This window comes from Polypterus senegalus, chromosome 3 (genome assembly GCF_016835505.1).
Source record: "Polypterus senegalus isolate Bchr_013 chromosome 3, ASM1683550v1, whole genome shotgun sequence".
NCBI classification, from domain to species: Eukaryota; Metazoa; Chordata; class Cladistia; order Polypteriformes; family Polypteridae; genus Polypterus; species Polypterus senegalus.
Window position 1 is genome coordinate 129,424,546 of NC_053156.1, and position 22,226 is coordinate 129,446,771.

The 22,226-nt window shown below is 42.8% G+C and overlaps 1 protein-coding gene across 3 annotated transcripts in view; it reads left to right on the top strand.

The window, feature by feature from the left end:
• Window positions 1-8,505, top strand: part of ddo (D-aspartate oxidase) — a 63,071-nt gene extending 54,566 nt beyond the window's left edge. For all 3 annotated transcript variants that reach the window (XM_039747930.1, XM_039747928.1, XM_039747929.1), the window contains one exon: window positions 6,654-8,505. Coding sequence is in view for 2 of the 3 variants with exons in the window: in XM_039747928.1 (XP_039603862.1) it covers window positions 6,689-7,678 (990 nt within the window). In the remaining variant the exon portion in view is untranslated. The remainder of the gene's footprint in view (window positions 1-6,653) is intronic.
• The last annotated feature ends 13,721 nt before the right edge of the window (window positions 8,506-22,226 follow it).

The window sequence follows — 22,226 nt, forward strand, 5'->3', positions numbered from 1 at the left end:
AACTTTCACATGAGAAATAAGATTTTTTTTTCTTTGTTCATGTCCCTTTAGTACAAGTCCAGAGTTCTTTTTTTCAGTAATGGGTATAATTGGGTGCTGTCTTTGTTATTTTGATTTACAAAGGCAAATTTTTGTTATATTTACTTGAGTCTAAGCTTATGCAACCCAGTAGGGGGGGGTTATACAAAGAAATGTTATACTGGAATGAAAATGGATACACACTCAAGCTAATAGTGACTTAACGTACAGAATTAAAATAGCGTCAGTCAAGTCGATGTCCATTTGGTGACCACTTAATTTGGCGTACCAAACTAGTTCAGTGTAGGACCAATAACAAATCTCAAGGCATAGAATTATCAAGGTGCTGGAAAATTTTGTTAAAGATTGATTTGATAGCATCACTCAGTTCATCTGTTGCAGTGCCCCAAACACCGGACACAACCTTGCAGACACAAGTATCAAATCAAGGTTTATTAACACTAGAATTACCAAAGCCAACGAAAAAACTTGTAAATTCATCTCACCTTAAATCCCTTCGCACCTCTCCATCAGCGTCTTTTGTCTTGTAAATGTGTCGATAAGCAGCATGCCAGACTGCTATCACATCCCCCCCACCGCTGCACAGTTTCACAAGTCTCTTTACCTGCGTGTCAGTTGCTTAGAGTTGTATAGAGTGAGAAGTCAAGCAAAATGACACCTTTTATAAATACTATATTGTTATTTGGAACACTTGCATTTCATGTGTGTTCCGTGTCTACAACGACCTATGTAAAAAAGAAACGTTTTTCACGTTTTAGTAATAATTGACAAAATGTAGACATGAAGTGTATAATGTGTGAAGCCTGAAGTCTAAATATCAAGTAAACACTTTCACAAAAAGTACAAATATAACAGAACAAGTGCGCTTCTATTCAAGAATATAACTGCAGAAAAAGAACCCGCGTTAGGGTGCAACCTTCACAAGTCTTTAACATGACTGCTTTGGTGGCACAACAGTAAGAACTGCTGACTGGTAATCAAATGGTCATGAGTTTGACCCCGGACAACTCTTTTTTGAGAAGTGAGCTGCTCTTATTCTTACTATTTTAGAATAAAAACATATATTTGATTTGAGTCTGTAACAGCCGGTGTAAATTTATGGTACTTGTAAAGGTTAGCTTTGTTTTTTTTTTTATTCAGTTTTATTCTCTCAGTCGCATTCATGCTTCCCCCAATCTGAAACTGCTGTTTTCACATAAAGACTTCCTATAACAGAGATTAACTCAGATGATGACGAGGGTTCTACATTGGAGAAAGAATGCACATCGCACACTTAGGGGGGGCGGTTATTGTGTTCTATGCCTTTTATTTCCTGAGCTTTGTTCCAAATGTAATATATTTCATTTTTCCCAATTATCTTGGTGTTTAGTTCTCACTTTTTATTTGTTTTAACTGCAAGCTTGTCTTTTTCCATTTTTTTTGGTTGCTGATTTTTGTAGTCCTTTGTGTTTTAACACCTGCTCTGTGTTGACTATTCTTCTTGAGTCACCCATACAAGACATCTGTGTCATTCTAGTTAATATATATATTCACCACTTCGGTCACCATGTATGAAATATCGAATTAATCACGATAAACGTTCAGAGCATTCACTATGAATGACCCAAAGTTGCAGGGGTTAAAATTGAATGTGACGGTCCAAACAACAAAAGTAAGCACTGCCTAGTCACAGGTTTCTGAACTAACAGCTGCCATTTTGAGTCCCATTGTGAGGTCCACATGGTCTCTAAGGTCTTCACCTTTGATTATCAACATGACAAGATAAAAGGACAGTTTAGAGTTAATTTCTTTATCCGATCTGCGGATAACAAAACCCATTAAGAAAAATGATTAAAAATACCTTGTTAACTCTTGTCTTCTGTGTTATTATCGGCTTTGATCCTTTTTGTTCTTTCAACTTTGATTGCTGGTTCTCGTTTTATGCTTTCTGTTTCATTTTATCTTCTGGTTGGGCTTTAAAGTGCAATAATGAGCAGTTGAGTTAGGAACACTACTGCTAAATATTAGTGCTGCTGCCTCTGGAGCACACGTTGCTTACTCAGAATGCTATGCAAGAGACCCTAATAGTTTCGGGGAGTTTCTTATCAGTGCATTCTTATTTTTGATTTACAGCCATGTCCCTTAAATTTAGGTAATTCTGAAATTAGCCTTTATTATTTCACTTATAACTCTGTAAAGCACTGGTGCCCTGATGGGATGAGCTCCAGCCCCATGTTACTCTGAACTGGATTAAGAATTATATGATCTGTCCCTTCTTGTAGGTGAACCTTTAGAATGGGCCACTGCTGTTATGGAAAGTGAGAAATTAATTTGGCGGTGATTTAGGTACTGTAAGAGAATGTTCCTGTGTTTGATGTCTCTAAATGCAAAGTCATAGCAACATAATATCTTTTCATCTTAAATAGGGTTGCCAGATTAGAAAATTAGAAATACGGGACACTTTTACAATCTCTCTCTATATTACTATACATATAAATTTACATATGCCCCCTACACACCCAGACCAATATATTATGTAAAAGTAGAGACATAAGTTAAAAGCATAAAGCAAGGAATTTAATAGGTTATGAGGAAAACAAAAGTAAAATCATTTGAAAATTATTTAATACAAGCTAAAAATAATTCTGTAAAAGTGAAATCATTTGAAAATATTTATTTAATACAGACAACAGAGAAATATTATTATTATTTAATCCAGGCAGTTAGAAAACAAATGGGCCGTGTCAAGTAGTAACAACACACTTTGTTGACAGTCACTGTATGTTGCAACGCTGATACAGAACTACACAGCAGTGCGGCTGGAGAGTAAAACAGTAACAGTGTCGCTGTCTTCAGCCAACCATAGCAATTGAGCAAGTTGCAGACAGGCAGCAAACACTAGTTTCCTCATTACATTTGGGCTATTTTCATCAAGAGAATCTAAGAAAAGAAAGTACTGTATAATTACTTGCAAAGTTACAACTAAGTACCTAAGAAGGTAGTAAAAAAATATTTTTATTATGAAATTTGAAAATGAACTAAACATGGGACATTTGGGTGTCCCTGAAAGGTCAGTACGGGACAGGGGACAAAATGATCAAATATGGGACATGCCCCGTATATAAGGGACGTCTGGCAGCCCTAAGCTTAAAGCAAAGTAACATGTCCAAAGGTGAATAAATAATACATTTTAGGCAATCTTCAGTGACTCAGACTGGCATGAGTGTTTAAGAATGTTGTTATAGAAAATCTAGAGGATGAACTAGTAGCCGCATTACTAACAATTCATTTGATGAGATTTCTGAGAATTTCTATATGCTAGTTTTCAATTCTTGCATTTTTGCCTTCTGAGTTTGGGAGGTTTGTCTCGTTTTCTTAGAGAGTCGAGGCTGGGAAGATCTCAAAAAACAGGGCCTGTTAAAGCCCAGTGAGGCATTCCTTGTGTGATTTTGAGCTATACAAGAAATTAATTGTTCAGAGATTAAGGAAATGTAGAACAGGAAAGATGTTGGTACCAAAACCCTTAATATCAGCAGATCTATAAACACCAATAATGTTTGGGAAACCTGTTGTGAATCTTAACTGTTGGTGAAATACTCAAAAAGGTTTTTGTTATAATCGTGGTGTTGGTGTCCCAAAGAAACTAACAAGCTATCCTAGAGATGGATTTTTTTAGGGTGCCTATAAGAAAGATTTAGGACTTGCCTGATCCAGGAGGAGGTGATAATTTTATCATCTAACCACCTCACTAACTGATCATCCATCCATCCATCCATTATCCAACCCTCTATATCCTAACCACAGGGTCATGGGGGTCTGCTGGAGCCAATCCCAGCCAACACAGGGCGCAAGGCAGGAAACAAACCCCGGGCAGGGTGCCAGTCCACCTCAGACTAACTGATCATATAATTAAAATACAAAAAATCCCTAACCCTAACCCTAATTGGTTCATAACAATGTGTTGCGTGTCTTGGCTAAGGTTTTGCCATGTGTGTAAAATCTAATTTTTCATTTTGTTTTGTATTTTGCCATTGCATTTTTTTCTCTTTATATTTAAGATGTTGCTGTGCAGCCATTTTATTTGTCATTTTTGATTTTGGGGAGCTGCCACTTTGTGTGCTCAATGGGTCAACATATGCTTTATAGACTTAGAAAACATATGACATTGTTCTTCAAGTGATTCTGTGGGGTTGCTGGGAGAGTATGGGGTCCCATGGCCGTTAATGGGGGTTATTTTCATTCCCTGTATAAATATAGTTTTTCCATATCAGCATTGTTCACAGTGAGTATGTGGGACTCCAGGGTTGTGCAGGGGTTGTGCTTTGTCTCCTGTACAGTTTTTGATTCTCATGAACAGGAAATCAAGGTGTAGTCTGGGAGGAGTGTCCAGTTTGGTTACCTCAGAATTGCATCCCTGCTTTTTGCAGCAACTGTGGTCATATTGACTTCACCGAGCAGTAAACTCCAGCGCAGGGATGAAGATCAGTGTCTTCATATCTGAGGCCATGGTTGCCAATAGGAAAAGGTGGACTATCCTCTTTGAGTAGGAGATGAGTTACTGCCTCAAGTGGAGTAGTTTAAATATCTCAGGGCCTTGTTCACAAATGATTGGAAAAGGGATGGTGAGATCAACAGACAGATTGGGAAGGTGATAACAGTTATTTGGTCACAATACAAATCTGTAGTGGTGAAGAAGGAAATGAACCAGAAGACAAAGCTCTTGATAAACCAGTCGATCTACCTCCCTACCCTCACCAATGGTCATGAGCATTGGGTGATCGAAGGTACAGAAGGCTGAAATGAGCTTACCTCGCAAGTGGCTGTTCTCTTCCTTAGAGCTAGGGTGAAAAGGGCAGATGTATGCAAGAAGCTTAGAGTAGATGCCTCTGACCCCCTACTTCCAGAGGTGGTTTGAGCATTTCATACGGATTCCTCTCGGATGTCCACCTGTGGAGGATTTATGGGCACGACCAGCTGGGAGGAAACCCTGGAGAAGAACCAGAGCTCGTTTTCAGGATTATATCTCCCAGATAGCCTGGGAACACCTTGAGATCCCACAGTACGAGCTAGCAAGTGTGGCTGGGGAATGGGATGTGTGGACCTCACTGTTACCTCAACAACCTGGTCTCTAATAAGCAGTGGCAAATGAATGAATGAATGTTATTTCAGGAATATCATTGCATCATTATTTGGTGTGTTTGTTTTTTCCATGGGTGATGCCATTTTATGTTCCTAAATTTTATGGGTACCAATATTTTGCGTGTCTTGTCACTGCGAGTGGGGAGAGGGGGATTGATACATGTATTATGATTCTGAATTGACTCACAAAACTCCGTTATCAGACTTTCATATGGGCCTCTCAATGACTAGGAAGGCATACACATTAGAAATCATTTAAAATAAAAATGTTAAAAGTTTACCAAAATTATAAACCAAATAAATAATACAGCGGATCTTCCAGAGGAACCGACTGTAGAACAATAGAATTTGAAAAATAAATTGTAAAAAATGTTTAAAAGTTTTGTCTTAATAACAACTAAACACACAAAATTGGCTTTAAAACAATAAAAATGATGTTTGCCTCCAGGGCTCATCTGAGGTAAGCACTACCACTCTGGGACATGAGGGGGCGCTATCACTGATGGTACGTTCATTGTATTTCCTTTCCTTACTTGCTTATAATTAGGGCTACTTTGCTGTTATTGTTTGACTCAACTTTGGATTCTTGAATCTGTAGGCACTCATTTTTGCCCTTTGATTCTTAGTTGGCAGACTTGGTTTTATTGTCTTTTTGGGTTGCCTCTTGTAAGAAAACCTTTTTTGATTTTGGTTTCTTCTATGCTGCTTTATGAAGATTTTGAAAATGTTAAAAACTATTCACTTACTAAAGAACTTTGCTTTTACATTTTAGGCCTGGGGTTTTTATGGTTCCCCTCTCCCATTTCTGGAATTTGGCCCTTTTTGGGTGTGCAAAGCTCTTTTTCTTTAGACCCCAGACTTCTTTATGTCTTTGGACCTCATGAGAGTGTTGAGTCCTAGTATTGACTTTGAAGTCTTTTTTGAGATTGGAGTACTACATTTTGGAACAGTATATAAACCAAAATGCACTGAGAATTGATTTGTAACTGCATTAAATTGTGATGCCGGGCAGGGCGCATACCATGTGATCCATGAAATCATGAAATCGGCCATGATATATATACAGTATGATAGAAGATGGCTGTTCAAACTTTAGCCTAAGAATGGAAAGACATTGGCAAACAATAAAAAGAAAAAAATCATATGTAGAAAATGATTTCTGCTGTGTCGTGGATTGTTTTGTGTTTGGCTTTGATTTCAGCCCTGAACGTTTTGTTGGACAGTCTAATGGCCTGTGTTTTAGACAGCTACTACTGTAACTTTTTTCCTTAAACACAGACCTTATTGTTTCCCACCACCTGCTAAGCCCAGTAGAACATTCATTACATCTCTATCTGACTATCATATGAACCGTTTAATATTTTATAGAAGATTTCTAACTGTCTTTGTGTTAATGGACTACAAGAGACACGTTTTGGTATCAAGCTTTGGCTTAACTTGGTTTCACATTCAACTTTGTCAGAGCATTTTGTTAACGGAATCTCTTTCTTTTGCAGTCTGCGAAAGCGCCAACTGTGAATGCGTCAACACGATGAACAACACTACTTGCTACATGAACAGCTATAACCACATCCTCCTCCCATCTTTGTACAGCAGTTTGCTCTGTTTTGGTTTGCCCTCCAACTCCCTGGCCTTGTACGGCCTGTACCGCCTGGTGAAAGCGGAGAATCTCCTCCCAATTTACATTATGAACCTTCTCCTGTCAGACCTCCTCCAGATGTGCACAATGCCCTTCTGGATTGACTACTACTGGAAAGAGCGCAAGTGGCAATTTGGAAAAATGCCGTGCCTGATCGTCGGCTTCATTTTCTATGTCAGCTTGTTTGTTAGCATTGGCTTCCTTTGTTGCATCACTTTGGAAAGGTACTTGGCGACTGTCCATCCTATATGGTTTCACAACCACCACCGTCTGAGGTATGCCTGTGCGCTGTGTGCAAGCATTTGGGTGGCATTTATCCTTCTCTTTTTCGGAGTGAATAACACCTGGGAAAAACAATCTGACTTGTGCTTTGAACACTACCCTATAAGCGAGAAACATGCCATCTTTAGACTGGCCAGCATGACAGTAGGTTTCCCACTGCCATTTCTTCTTCAGCTGTTCCTCTACATAGGCATCAGGAGAAGCCTGCACTTTGCCACCTCAGTTCCACCAAACGACAAGAAACGCATCAACTGCTTGCTGTCACTGGTCTTGGCCTTGTTCGTCCTCTTCTTTGGCCCTTATCACATAATAAGCTACGTCAGATATGTGTATGTAGTTCTTCACAGAGACTTGTGTGACTTTGAGGCCAAACTGGACATTTACTTGCAAGTAGCAAAGGGGCTTCTTAGCCTAAATTGTCTACTGGATCCCATTATGTACATTTTTGTATGCAGAAATGCACAAAAGGAAATTCTGGCTGCTTTTCCTTTTTTAAAGAAGCCATTAACGCTGTTAGGTTTTCAGAAGCAATTTCAGGAAAGCCACACACACAATGACGTTGCCATTAATTCAGTGGCCGACAACGTAACAAGAATGTAGGGTTTCATTGTGGATTGTTACTCAACGGTCAAGTAATCTTTCTGGTTCGCCAATCATAAATTTGGGGATGCTGGATGGCCACACACTTCATATGCAAACACACACGGTTTGATGTTATCAAGGAGTGTTTTAAGAGTGCAGACTTCGGTCACCAGCAGTAGCATTTGGGGACGATGGAGATGTGACTACCTAGCAGCAACTGGCAGAACAACTGCTCTGAACTCGGGGACGATGAGCTGGTTCTGCTTCAAGACAGTCATGGGTGAAGACGTGACTGACTCGACGTTCACATCATTAAAGTGTTGCATCATGAGAGAAAAAAAGAACTTCGAAACACCAAGCGTTGCGCCATTTACCCTTCCGGAGGCTCAAAACAAAAATTGTCCTCAAGTTACTTGGACTTCTGAACTGAAATCAAATGATGAAAGGGCCAGTCTGGGGACACTCGCAACGCTTCCTCTCATTTTTCTTTAAGATGAAGTAGTTTAATTGTGCAAAGTTCATAGTTCAGCAGCCATCTTTGTTTTGTGTGGAGGGGTTACGCTTCTCACCTGCCTCCTATGGTGTACTGGAACATTATGTGTGTATATTTTTCTTTTTTTTAGGTCATAATAATGTATAACAAATAGTAATCAGCTCAGTTTGAATGGGTTAAAGTTAGCCAGTCGTGCCTGCCATTGGGCACACTCGCGTACAGGAGTCACCTTTAAATGAATTAGCTTTACAGTTCATTTCATGGTCGATTACATGTTAAAATCCATCCTTCCATCCATTATCCAACCCGCTATATCCTAACTACAGGGTCACTCGGGTCTGCTGGAGCCAATCCCAGCCAACACAGGGTGCAAGGCAGGAAACAAACCCCGGGCAGAGCGCCAGTCCGCTACAGACATGTTAAAATACAGTATTTTGGAAATCTGTCTTTCTAATTTTTATTTACACGGATCTGCCTTTCAGATGTTTTAACATATTCATTTAGCTTCACTACCAGGAGGAGAAAGGGAAATTAAAGGAGAAATAAATGAAAGTCAACACTGAAGCCTTTCATTTCTGATTTCATCCAGTGAACCCGATGCCACGGATTACCTGATATTGTAACGGCAGGGTGGGAGCTGCGGCTTTCAAACATTTTGTGTAAGTGCATGGTGGGATGCAAATGCTAAACCAACACCAGTCCATTATGGAGCAAACTGGGCCAAGTTAGGCTCACCAGTGAGCTCTACACACACACACACACACAATGGTGAAAGAACATCCATATGGACTGAGGGATGGAGCCAGTGACAGGAACGGCAATCTGACTTCATTTCAGTTTAGATGATGAGGTTAGACGTGCAGTGGCACTTTACCCACTATGGGACGCCGCAGAGCATACACTTACTTGGAAACGAATTCTTACTTTGTATCAGTTTATTACATTTTGGATGTTATTACATTATGTTTAATGATGTGTTTGTTAAAAAAGAAGTTTATTTTTTAAAAAAACTAGGGGGCTTTGCCCCCAAACTCTACGTGCCAACCAATTCAGGTCTCTGCCACTCGCGTTGTGAAGAGGGGGGCTGAACGCACCCCAAGGAGACACGGCTGTTCCTCCAACACCCCCTCTTAAACGGCGATACGATGGGAAACCTCCTCTTTGCTCGATCAACTGCTAGCTTGCTGCTGCTGCCATTGTTGTGTCTGCTGTGGAAAAAACACACGAGACCAGTTGCTTCTCCAAACTCCAAAAAACTCTTTACTCACTCACCTTTTGTTCCTGTGCCCATCCTCCAATTGTCACAGGAGCAAATCAACAACCAAACCCCTCTGCGTACTTTAATGGCCCTCCCAACATCACAGCCATGTCACGTGATCTGCATTTCGAGCGGTGCACTTTTGTCACATCACCTATGTCCATATGTTCGATCTCTTTTCGCTTTTACCTTTTTATCAATATCGCATTGAGTTTTGATTCCATGTTTGGAATTACATCGTGACAACACAACGTATAACTGCCCGTGAGTGAATATCGTTTCTTTCTCGCTACAAGAGATGTGTCTGATATAATCACGCAGGACTTTTCTAAATCTCTTTGCATAAGCTTTTGTCTTGCAGGGCTTCCGTGGTTACATCGCTTGGCACAAAGACTCATCTCGCCGGACGTGAAAGTGTCTCTGAAACAATCACGTCTCGTCTCCTTCCAAGATTTTTTTATAATAGAGAGAAACAATCATTGGGTTTATACATAACCCAATGAGCTTCTGATGGCTTCGGTCATCTCTCTGTGCAGCAAAGATGTCTGATAACAAACAACAGTGGATATCACTTGGAATTATAATAACTTAGTAAAAATCATCCAACAGCAGGCCGATTGAAAAGGACAGAACTGTCATGCCATTTGAATGAGTACACAATGTTTAACGGCAGAGATGTTCGACGCCAGAGCACACCTCTGCCCTTGTCAATGCTTTACAATACACTCCCATGCACAGAGAGGTGATGTGCTGCATGTTGTTTAGAATAAGACAATAATCTATTATAATAAAATGCTAAGTGTGTGTGTGTGTGTGTGATCACATGTACCTATCCATATGCAGACTCTGCTGTGCTTACACATCCACCAAGTGTAGACTTTGTATAAAGTGGGGGTGAAGTCCAGCAAAAAGCCAAACCTTTACATCATATCAAAACCATTTGTTAAAACCACGTGGATACTTTTTTTGAAAGAAAAAAAAGTGTCAAAACAATGTATTTTATTTTTTTAAAACTACACGTACAGAGCCGCTCAAGAGTAATTTTAATAAGCCTTTAAATTTTACCAAGTGGTGAGCTAAGACAGGGCCGTTTCGGGGCATAGGCGCCATCTTGTGGTCAGGGCGCATTAATGCAGCCCCATGTAACATTCTTATCTTTAATTTTGTTTACAAAAAAACGGATGAAATGTTTATGTTGTGCGCCTCAGCAGCACCGGCACTGTCTGCACTCCGCACAAACGGCCCTGGGCGACGCGACATCTTTTTAAAGAATACAGATCTACGAACACTCGGACTCAAAGCGAATGTCTGATCATATTCTTTTATATTCTTTTCGCATACTAGCGATGTTCGGTCTTAACGTCTGACGACCTACACAGTCCAAAAATAACACGAACAACAACGATGATGACGATGATACCAATAATAATAATAATAATACTCGTCAATCTGTAGCATAGAAGAAACAGACATGGCGAAATTAAATTAAGCGATCAAAACAGCAACAGGACGGTAGCACTTTAGTGCATTGCTAAAAGCTGATTTAACCCAAACTGTGATCGTATCCCAAATGGACATGCGTTAAAACTCGGGTTAAAACTTAGCCAACATTCTCACCATTTGTGAGATTCACTCTGGGCACGCACGCTAAAGCAGCTGGGTAAATTGCATTATTTGCATACACGAGTATATGGTAAATAGGAATTGTGGGTAAAGATCCCTATTTAAAGATAATCATTATATTCTCACTTTCACTGAATGTTGTCATTATGCTAAGTTTTCAATTTATTGTAGAAATGTAAACGTCACTGTTTATGTTACGGTAATGTCTTAGAATAGAATATCACCATCATCAAAAGACATACGTTTAGCTGGTGGTAACCATAGGGAATTATTTATTTACCAAATAGAGGCAATAATTAAAAAAAGGAATATGTCAAATGCCTCCGTACAGTAATACGGAATGATGTTCACATGATTATTTAATTTATGATAATTAATCAATAAACCTGAATAGCCCCGGGAAGTGCTAACATCGAGTACCACCATATAATCACTGACGGATACACTTCATATTTAGTTAATATTTAATTAATACGCTTCATATTTAATTCTGCAGCACCAGTCTCTCTTACAAGTGCTGCCCACGTAGCTCATATATTTCACATACTTTAAGACAAGGCTGATTATTAGACGCAGTATCTGCTTAACGAGATGCGAGTAAAGTGTTAAATATATTTTATCTGGTTGTAGTTTTTCATTATAATAATTTGCCAATAAAACATCACATTCATGTCACTATGAAAGTAAAGAGTATAACAAGATAATCCACGCTAAAACTACATACAGTGACAATCACACGCTGCTGTTGCTATAAAATAAAATCACTCTGGTCTATATTCTTCACAAAGAAAAGAACAATGGTCTCGTCTTCAGGGAGTTCTAACCTTTGCGGCACATCAAGATGCCTCTGTGTTTTATTAAATGAAGTCGGCATTGAGATGGCCACAGACGTCTGAATAGAATTCATTGAATGTACAGTATACAGTGCGTTTCCTATGCTCAAAGTGCATAGAATATTATAATACAAGGTGCTTAAAAATGCAAAATATCGGAGGAGTTATACAATACTAAGCACAATGTTGTTTTGCGTGCTGCTTTCTCTCGATCGAGGTTGTGAGCCTGCGCTGAAATCCGAGTGAAGCCGTGCAACAGTGGCTGGAGTGCCAATCCTGGCACCAACCCCCGGGTTCTCCCTGCTTGTTGAAGGAAGTGGCTGCAGATTAACGTCATACCCAGGACGGAGCAATTGTAGGTTAAGGGCCTTGCTCAGGGGGCCTGGATTCGAACCTGCAAGCTTCCGATCGCCGGCACAGACCCGTCTGGGAGATGAAACAGCAGCGCCTGTCAGTGCATCAGCTGACTAGAGTGTATGGAGTAAGGTGCGAGCGGTTATGGACGGAGACGGGAGGCACACTCTGCACATTGCGCTCTGCTTGCTGACAGTCTGTGCTGCAGACTCGCCATATTTCTTGTCCTGCACCTGACGGTAGCGCCCGGCAAACTTAAAATGGAAGATGTGCTTCTGCCATTGGAGCCTCTCTCGCTTTCCGAATAGTGAGTTGATTTCATTTTTGTGTTACTGTGACAGGTGTCTGGTCACACTTACAGGTAATCTAACTTAGACACCATTTAAATATCCGACTACGCCACCCAGTTTTATTAAGAGACTGGGAATTCCTGAAATTTACCAATAATAGCACACAGTGTTCTTTAAATTGGGCGGTGAGTAAACACACAATGAAAGACACAACAGTAATTTCAGGAAAAGCAACAGTAACTTCTATTACACCAGACAATAATAAGTACATTAAAAAGATAAATGAACATAAACAAAATCTAACAGTATTAAGAACGAATTTCCTTTTTTTTTTAAAGGAAAGCACACAGTCCACACTCTAAAGTCCGTCAAAAACAGAATTGGAGGATACAACGTTTAGTGTTTACTGTGCTATCCCAACACTTAATCGTTCAACTGTCCACGGATGCACTCTGTTCACCAGACACTCGTTACCCAACAGAAGTTGTGTCAAATCATTGAATGCCTATCAGCGTCTCTTCATCATTACTTTTTTTTCCACTCTGGGCTCCTAGTGTTGCTGTCACCTAGGCACGCCTCATTTCTCGTCTGCCAGCTTTGCTTGGTCCTTTCATGCGGCTTCCTTCTCTCACTGGACCCAAAACTGGCATCTCCTTGATGAGCTGTCGCTTCCTCCCTGGAAGTAAGTGTTGCCGTCCTTGTGCCTCACGTCGTGCCAGCCATTACCCTCGTCAGCCTGCGAGCCCCTGTGCTCTGTCCGAGTGTCTTGGTAGCGTTCTCAGTGGACTGTCCCTCCTCTTTGCATTCTCTTGGCCAGACCTTAAATCTCCTTCAGTCCCTGCAATTATCAGTGCTGGACTATCGGATTAAACAATGCATCCATCCATCCTCTTCCACTTATCCGAGGTCGGGTCGCGGGGGCAGCAGCTTAAGCAGAGAGGCCCAGACTTCTCTCTCCCGGGCCACTTCTTCCAGCTCTTCCGGGAGAATCCCAAAGCTTCCCAGGCCAGCCGGGAGACATAGTCCCTCCAGCGTGTCCTGGGTCTTCCCCGGGGCCTCCTCCCGGTTGGACATGCCTGGAACACCTCACCAGGGAGGCGTCCAGGAGGCATCCTGATCAGATGCCCGAGCCACCTCATCTGACTCCTCTCGATGCGGAGGAGCAGCGGCTCTACTCTGAGCCCCTCCCGGATGACTGAGCTTCTCACCCTATCTTTAAGGGAAAGCCCAGACACCCTGCGGAGGAAACTCATTTCAGCCGCTTGTATTCGCGATCTCGTTCTTTCGGTCACTACCCATAGCTCATGACCATAGGTGAGGGTAGGAACGTAGATCGACTGGTAAATTGAGAGCTTTGCCTTACAGCTCAGCTCCTTTTTCACCACGACAGACCGATGCAGAGCCGCATCACTGCGGATGCCGCACCGATCCGCCTGTCGATCTCACGCCCATTCTTCCCTCACTCGTGAACAAGACCCCAGATACTTGAACTCCTCCACTTGGGGCAGGATCTCTCCCCCAACCCTGAGAGGGCACTCCACCCTTTTCCGGCTGAGGACCATGCTCGGATTTGGAGGTGCTGATTCTCACCCCAGCCGCTTCACACTCAGCTGCGAACCGATCCAGAGAGAGCTGAAGATCACGGCCTGATGAAGCAAACAGGACAACATCATCTGCAAAAAGTAGTGACCCAATCCTGAGTCCACCAAACCGACCCCTTCAACACCCTGGCTGCGCTTAGAAATTCTGTCCATAAAAGTTATGAACAGAATCGGTGACAAAGGGCAGCCCTGGCGGAGTCCAACTCTCACTGGAAACGGGCTCGACTTACTGCCGCAATGCGGACCAAGCTCTGACACGGTTGTACAGAGACCGAACAGCTCTTATCAGGGGTCCGTACCCCATACTCCCGAGCACCCCCACAGGATTCCCGAGGGACACGGTCGAATGCCTTTTCCAAGTCCACAAAACACATGTAGACCGGTCGGGCAAACTCCCATGCACCCTCCAGGACTCTGCTAAGGGTGAAGAGCTGGTCCACTGTTCCGACCAGGACTAAAACCACACTGTTCCTCCTGAATCCGAGGTTCACTATCCGACGGACCCTCCTCTCCAGAACCCCGAATAGACTTTTCCAGGGAGGCTGAGGAGTGTGATCCCTCTATAGTTGGAACACACCCTCCGTCCCCTTTTAAAGAGGGGACCACCACCCCGGTCTGCCAATCCAGAGGCACTGTCCCGATGTCCATGCGATGTTGCAGAGACGTGTCAACCAAGACAGTCCTACAACATCCAGAGCCTTAAGGAACTCCGGCGATCTCATCCACCCCGGGCCCTGCCACCAAGGAGTTTTTGACCACCTCGGTGACTTCAGTCCCAGAGATGGGAGAGCCCACCTCAGAGTCCCCAGGCTCTGTTTCCTCATTGGAAGGCATGTTAGTGGGATTGAGGAGGTCTTCAAGTACTCCTCCCACCGACCCACAACCCGAGTCAGGTCAGCAGCGCACCATCCCCACCATATACGGTGTTGACACTGCACTGCTTCCCTCCTGAGACGCCGGACGGTGGACCAGAATCTCCTCGGCCGTCCAAAGTCGCTCTCCATGGCCTCTCAAACTCCTCCCATGCCCGAAGTTTTGCCTCAGCAACAACCGAAGCCGCTTCGCTTGGCCTGCCGGTACCTATCAGCTGCCTCCAGAGACCCACAGGACAAAAAGTCCTATAGGACTCCTTCTTCAGCTTGACGGCATCCCTCACCGCCGTGTCCACCAACGGGTTCGGGATTGCCGCCACGACAGGCACCGACCACCTTGCGGCCACAGCTCCGGTCAGCCGCCTCAACAATAGAGGCACGGAACATGGCCCATTCGACTCAATGTCCCCACCTCCCTCGGGGCGGGTTGAAGTTCTGCCGAGGTGGGAGTTGAAGCTACTTCTGACAGGGGACTCTGCCAGCCGTTCCCAGCAGACCCTCACAACACGCTTGGGCCTACCAGGTCTGACCGCATCTTCCCCCCCATCGAAGCCAACTCACCACCAGGTGGTGATCAGTTGACAGCTCCGCCCCTCTCTTCCCCCGAGTGTCCAAGACATATGGCCGCAAGTCCGGCGACCACGACCACAAAGTCGATCATCGACCTGAGGCCTAGGGTGTCCTGGTGCCAAGTGCACATATGAACACCCTTATGCTTGAACATGGTGTTCGTTATGGACAATCCGTGGCGAGCACAGAAGTCCAATAACAAAACACCGCCGGGTTCAGATCGGGGCCATTCCTCCCAATCACGCCCTTCCAGGTCTCACTGTCATTGCCCACGGAGCATTGAAGTCTCCCAGCAAAACGAGGGAATCCCCAGAAGGTATGCCCTCTAGCAACCCTCCAGAGACTCCAAAAGGGTGGATACTCCAAACTGCTGTTCGCGATACGCACAAACAACAGTCAGGACCCTTCCCCACCCGGCGGAGGGAGGCCACCCTCTCGTCCACTGGGGTAAACCCCAATGCACAGGCTCCAAGTCGGGGGGCAATAAGTATGCCCACACCTGCTCGCCCTCTCACCGGGGGCAACTCCAGAGTGGTAGAGAGTCCAGCCCCTCTCAAGGAGATTGGTTCCAGAGTCCAAGCTGTGCGTTGAGGTCAGTCCGACAATATCTAGCCGGAACCTCTCACCTCGCACACTAGCTCAGGCTCCTTCCCCTTCAGAGAGGTGACATTCCACGTCCCAAGAGCCAGTTTCTGTAGCCGAGGATCAGACCGCCAAGGTCCCCGCCTCCGGCCACCACCCAACTCACACTGCACCCAACCTCCTTGGCCCCTTCTATAGGTGGTGAGCCCATGGGAAGGAGGACCCACGTTACCTCTTCGGCTGTGCCCGCCGAGCCCCATGGGTGCAGGCCCGCCACCAGGCGCCGCCATCGAGCCCCACCTCCAGGCCTGGCTCCAGAGGGGGCCCGTGACCCGGTCCGGCAAGGGAAAACGTCGTCCAAGTTTTTATTCTTCATTGGAGGTTTGTTGAACCGCTCTTTGTCTCATCCCTCACCTAGGACCAGTTTGCCTTGGGTGGTTCTACCAGGCATAAAGCCCCAGACAACATAGCTCCTAGGATCATTGGGACACGCAAACCCCTTCACCACGATAAGGTGATGGTTCAGGGAGGAGGGATTAAACAATGGCACATCTAAATTTCCTGGGTTTAACAATTAATGAAAACACGAGTTAACAAAATGTATTGTTACCAACCGTTAATGAGTACAGATCAGCTAATTAGAAGCCAATATTGTCAAACATGCTAATTTAAAAGTCAGGTAAATACAGACATCCTCCAAGGAAGGAGCAGTTCTGTTATCACAACTTGGTATTCTTTGTAATATCAACCAGCCAAACACTTCAAAGTGGTGACTCTTTTGCAAGACAGTAAATACCGATATCCTGTAGACAACCGTCACAATAATCAGTTACAGGACAACCCGAGAAATTTGCCTTTTAACTTCTCGTCTCAGTCCAATTAATGGGTGCCTATTGCCTGTTCATCTGCTGGGCTTTAAATGTAATATTTGCATGTTTCTTTTCCTAAGAGAGAAATGGAATGACCCAGTGTACAAAAATGTCCCCCTCTGACATTACTATTATTATTTCATGATCAACTGCCACTATCTATTAAACGTGTTCTCCTACTTTACGACAATTAAAGAAAGCTGTAAACATTTCCAAGCTGTGCTGTAATACAACAACATTTAAAGTCGCAAGTACTCATTCCGCACATATTTGTGCATTTTGAGCTGTGATAGATGTTATTAATGATCGATTCTGCAGGCTGCTCACTGTAAATATTGAGTGTCTGCATAATTGTAGATTCCCCAAGCCCGTGTTGAGTTAATAAGAAACACTTTGCGGATCTAATTGAACCTTGACCAGAAAATGAGGCTTAATCAAGAGAGACTTATGCAGGTAAGTGCATCATGGAACACTACGCGGAGTGGCATGACGTAATGACAAATATGTAGTAGGATAACTCTTTTTAAAGAGAATGTTGAAGGTCACATATGGGAGTTGATCTCAGGCTTGCTAGTTGATAGACTTGTATGCAATCCACTGCCCTTAGAAATGGCCTTGTTCTCTGTCTCAGTTGATACAGTACATCATTATGTAGTATTTGAACAATAATCAAGAGGTTGAGGTGACAACTAATTACGTTACTTTACCTCATATTTGGAGGAAATTCTTCAGGTCACTTTTAGTCTGTCTTGTCTGATTGACAAGAATAAATAACTGGCACCTTTAGCTGGACGGCAGACTTGAGAGAAACACCCGAGGCGGTGAATGGCAGGCAGCAGCAGATAAATCTCGTAGAGCAGCATCCTGTCTGGCCAGCAGTCTGTCCACTGCACCCATGAAGAAAGTGAATCAAAGTGACCATTAGGCCTGAAGTCAGTGACAGAGCAGGAAATGCACAGCAGTTTCTGTGTGGGGCTGACTAGCAGGACAGGGACATTTGCCGTATTCTTGAAGAGCAACAAAACAGGGAGAGGAGACTCTAAAGGGACCTGCTGCATTGATTTAAGATGCCTGCCACTCGACGTGAGACAGCTGGCTTCACAGAAGCAGAGCAGATGAGCATAGAAACGTTCTTAGAAGAGGAGATGAACAGCTGCCATTGACTATGACAGGGACAGTGGAGCTGCCATTTGCCTGAAGATGGCTGGAAGGTCAAGAACAAGCACAGAAAAGGCATTTTAAAAAAGTCTTTATGGCTAAAATAAAAAGATGAATTTATCCCAAATCAGAAATCCTTTTTTTTCTGCCCTACTTAGGAAGAACTTCTTCTTCGGCTGCCTTCATCAAAGTAAAAGACAAAACAGCAGTTTTGTGACATCGATGTAAATGGGCCTGTGATGTCACACGTGTCCACATCGCGTGCTGCCGTTAACCGATGAGGAGAGCTGGTGCTTTTAATTTGAATTCTATTTGTAGTTTTCTTTTCTGAGTCTTTGTTTTGGTCACCATTAATTGTAAAGCTATTTCCCTTTAGAAGGATTTGTAATGTTTATGGCATGACGAGAGACTGAAGGGATTTTGACTTTATTGGAGCCAGTGGAGCACAAACACAGCAGGACAATAAGTTAAGTAATTCAATCATTCAGCTCTTAATTTAAAAAAAAAAAAAAAAAAAAGATAAAGCATTAATCCATAAACCAAAGAAAACAATCTGAGATAGAGTAGTTACAAGCAAGCACGTGCACTAAGAAGTGAGCACATTTAATCAAAGGCCAAGCACATGGCGGCGTTTGTGCTAAACAGCCCAAGAGAGAGCAAAGTGAAAGATTAAGGTTAGCAAGTCAAGTGGCTTTTATGGTCATTTCAGTTAACACAGCATCTAAAGAGACGAAACGACGCTCCTCCAGACACAACCTCAACGCGAAGAGAAGAAAAAAAAATGACAACAGCAGGGAAGTGGAAGAACGCCTAGAAACGTCGGAAAGTTTCTTCACTGTAGTTAAGTCGCAGATGAGTCCGCATCAGTGTTTGATCACAAGCAGGGCCAGCACCACCATTAAGGCAGATTCGCCAATCCCCCGGGCGCAGATCGTAATGGGGGGAAAAGCGGGCCGCACGGGTTGGCTACCAAACAGTCGGCTGGCGCACTAATAAGCCCGGCCTATGGCATAAAATAACCTAGCACTGGCACAGCGCACAAGGCATGTGATTTATTATTAACATTGACAGTGATTATTAATGCAGGTTAACAGGTTTAAAAGAGCTACTGTAAATGTATTTTTACGTTCATACGTACATTTTTGAACGTTTAAACAGTATTCATCCAACTAATTAAAAATGAGATGTCTTAAATAAGGTAACATTTCTGAAAGCTTTCTTTCATTTGGGAGAGCTACTGGGGGCAGCGACTTCAAGGAGGGGCGAGTCAGCGTACATCGTCACAGAGAATTGGTGTCCTCTATAAAGATAGCGAGCATTCGAGAGTAGCGTCAGAGGAGGACTCCAGTCAGGACAGGTGGGTCATAACGGGACATCCAGTCTGCTGCAGGGATGGATGTACAGTTTTAATGAGAGAGTTAGCACTTCAATTTAACCTTTTAGTTTCAATTGTTTGTATTTGCATTTGTTTTTGGCAAGTCGAGGTTCTGTCTAATTATAGAAAGTGTACTTGTTTTAGATGTTGTTTAATGACCTGTTAGTGTAGCTGCAACCTTTTATCCAGAGGGTGGACTTTTTTCAATTCAGTTCAATTTCATTTTGTTTAGTGGCCTTCAGTGAGTGCAGGTGATCAGAGCAGTGTAATCAGTCAAAAAGTAATTAAACACAAAGACAAACTCTGCTAACTACATAAAATAAACACAATCAAATACAGATCAGTTTCAGCAGTCAGCATGGAGGTCGTGTTTTACCAGCAAGCTGGAATTCTATGAGGAAACAATGAAAGGATGTGATGAAAGCAGAGCATAAGATATTATTTATCTTGACTTTCAGAAAGCATTTGATAAGGCTGGGCATCAAGCTAAAAGAAGTGGGAGTTCAGGGTAATGTTTGTAGATGGGTGCAGAATTGGCAGGAAGCAGAGTGTCATGGTGTGAGGAACCTCATCAGAATTGGCTAACATTAAGAGTGGTGTCCCACAATGGTCATTGCTAGGGATGCTGCTGTTTTTAATATATATTAATGATTTGGATAGAAATGTACAGTGGGTACGGAAAGTATTCAGACCCCCTTCAATTTTTTACTCTTTGTTATATTGCAGCCATTTGCTAAAATCATTTAAATTAATTTTTTTCCTCATTAATGTACACACAGCACCCCATATTGACAGACAAAAAAAAAATTTTTGAAATTGTTGCAGATTTATTAAAAAAGAAAAACTGAAATATCACATGGTCCTAAGTATTCAGACCCTTTGCTCAGTATTTAGTAGAAGCACCCTTTTGAGCTAATACAGCCATGAGTCTTCTTGGGAAAGATGCAACAAGTTTTTCACACCTGGATTTGGGAATCCTCTGCCATTCCTCCTTGCAGATCCTCTCCAGTTCTGCCAGGTTGGATGGTAAATGTTGGTAGACAGCCATTTTTAGGTCTCTCCAGAGATGCTCAATTGGGTTTAAGTCAGGGCTCTGGCTGGGCCATTCAAGAACAGTCACAGAGTTGTTGTGAAGCCACTCCTTAGTTATTTTAGCTGTGTGTTTAGGGTCATTGTCTTGCTGGAAGGTAAACCTTCGGCCCAGTCGGAGGTCCTTAGCACTCTGGAGAAGGTTTTTGTCCAGGATATCCCTGTACTTGGCCGCATTCATCTTTCCCTCGATTGCAACCAGTCGTCCTGTCCCTGCAGCTGAAAAACACCCCCACAGCATGATGCTGCCACCACCATGCTTCACTGTGGGGACTGTATTGGACAAGTGGTTAGCAGTGCCTGGTTAAGATTGCACATGATACCAAGATAGGTGGATTGGCAGATAATTTGGAATCCATTATATCATTACAGAAGGACTTGGATAGCATACAGGCTCGGGCAGATTTGTGGCAGATGAAATTTAGTATCCGTAAATGTAAGTAGTTACACCAAGGAAGCAAAAATGTTAGGTTTGAATACACAGTGGGAGGTCTGAAAATCGAGAGTACACCTTATGACCACGATTTAGGAGTCGTAGTGGACTCTACGATATCGACTTCCCAACAGTGTTTAGAAGCCATTAAGAAGGCAAACAGAATGTTAGGTTATACAGTGGAAACTCGGATCACGACCGTAGTTTGTTCTAAAACTCTGGTAGCAACCAGATTTGGTCGTGACCCAAACTAATTTCCCCCATAGGATTGTATCTTCAAATCTTCGACGCCTGTTTAATGTAATATACTCACCAACTAAATCAAACACCCTAGAAATATTATTATCATTGGATGCAGAAAAAACATTCGACATGATTGAATGGAAATACCTTTTTACTACATTGGAGAAGTTTGGGTTTGGCCCGAACATTTGTGCATGGATTAAATTACTGTATACTAACCCAGAAGCTTCAGTTTGCATCAATAACATTTGCTCAGACTACTTTAAACTAGAACGTGGCACCAGACAAGGATGCCCCTCGTCACTGCTGCTGTTTGCGATTGCCATTGAACCACTGGCAATACATTGTCGAAATACTGATCAGATAAAGGGGATTAGCAGAGAAGGACTGGAACAGAAAATCTCATTAAATGCAGATGACATGGTACTGTATATATCGGACCCAGAAAATTCTGTGCCTGCAGTCTTAGCAGCACTCACAGAATTTCAAAAGATCTCTGGTCTCAGAATTAATCTGAATAAAAGTGTACTCTTTCCAGTGAATTCTCAAGCATATAATATTAGATTAGATATCCTACCTTTTATCATTGCAGAACAGTTTAAATACCTCGGGGTAAACATCACAAGTAAACATAAAGCTCTTTATCAACAAAATTTCACCGTCTGCATGGAAAAAATTAAACAAGACTTGCATAGATGGTCAACCCTTCATCTCACACTAGCAGGAAGAATTAACACTGTTAAGATGAATATTCTTCCTAGGCTCCTTTTTTATTTTAAAACATTCCAATATACATTAATAAATCATTCTTTAAGCAATTAGATTCAACAATAACCTCATTTATTTGGAAATCAAAACATCCACGCATCAAAAGAGCGACCCGATAAAGACAAAAAAGCAGAAGGCGGCATGGCTCTACCTAA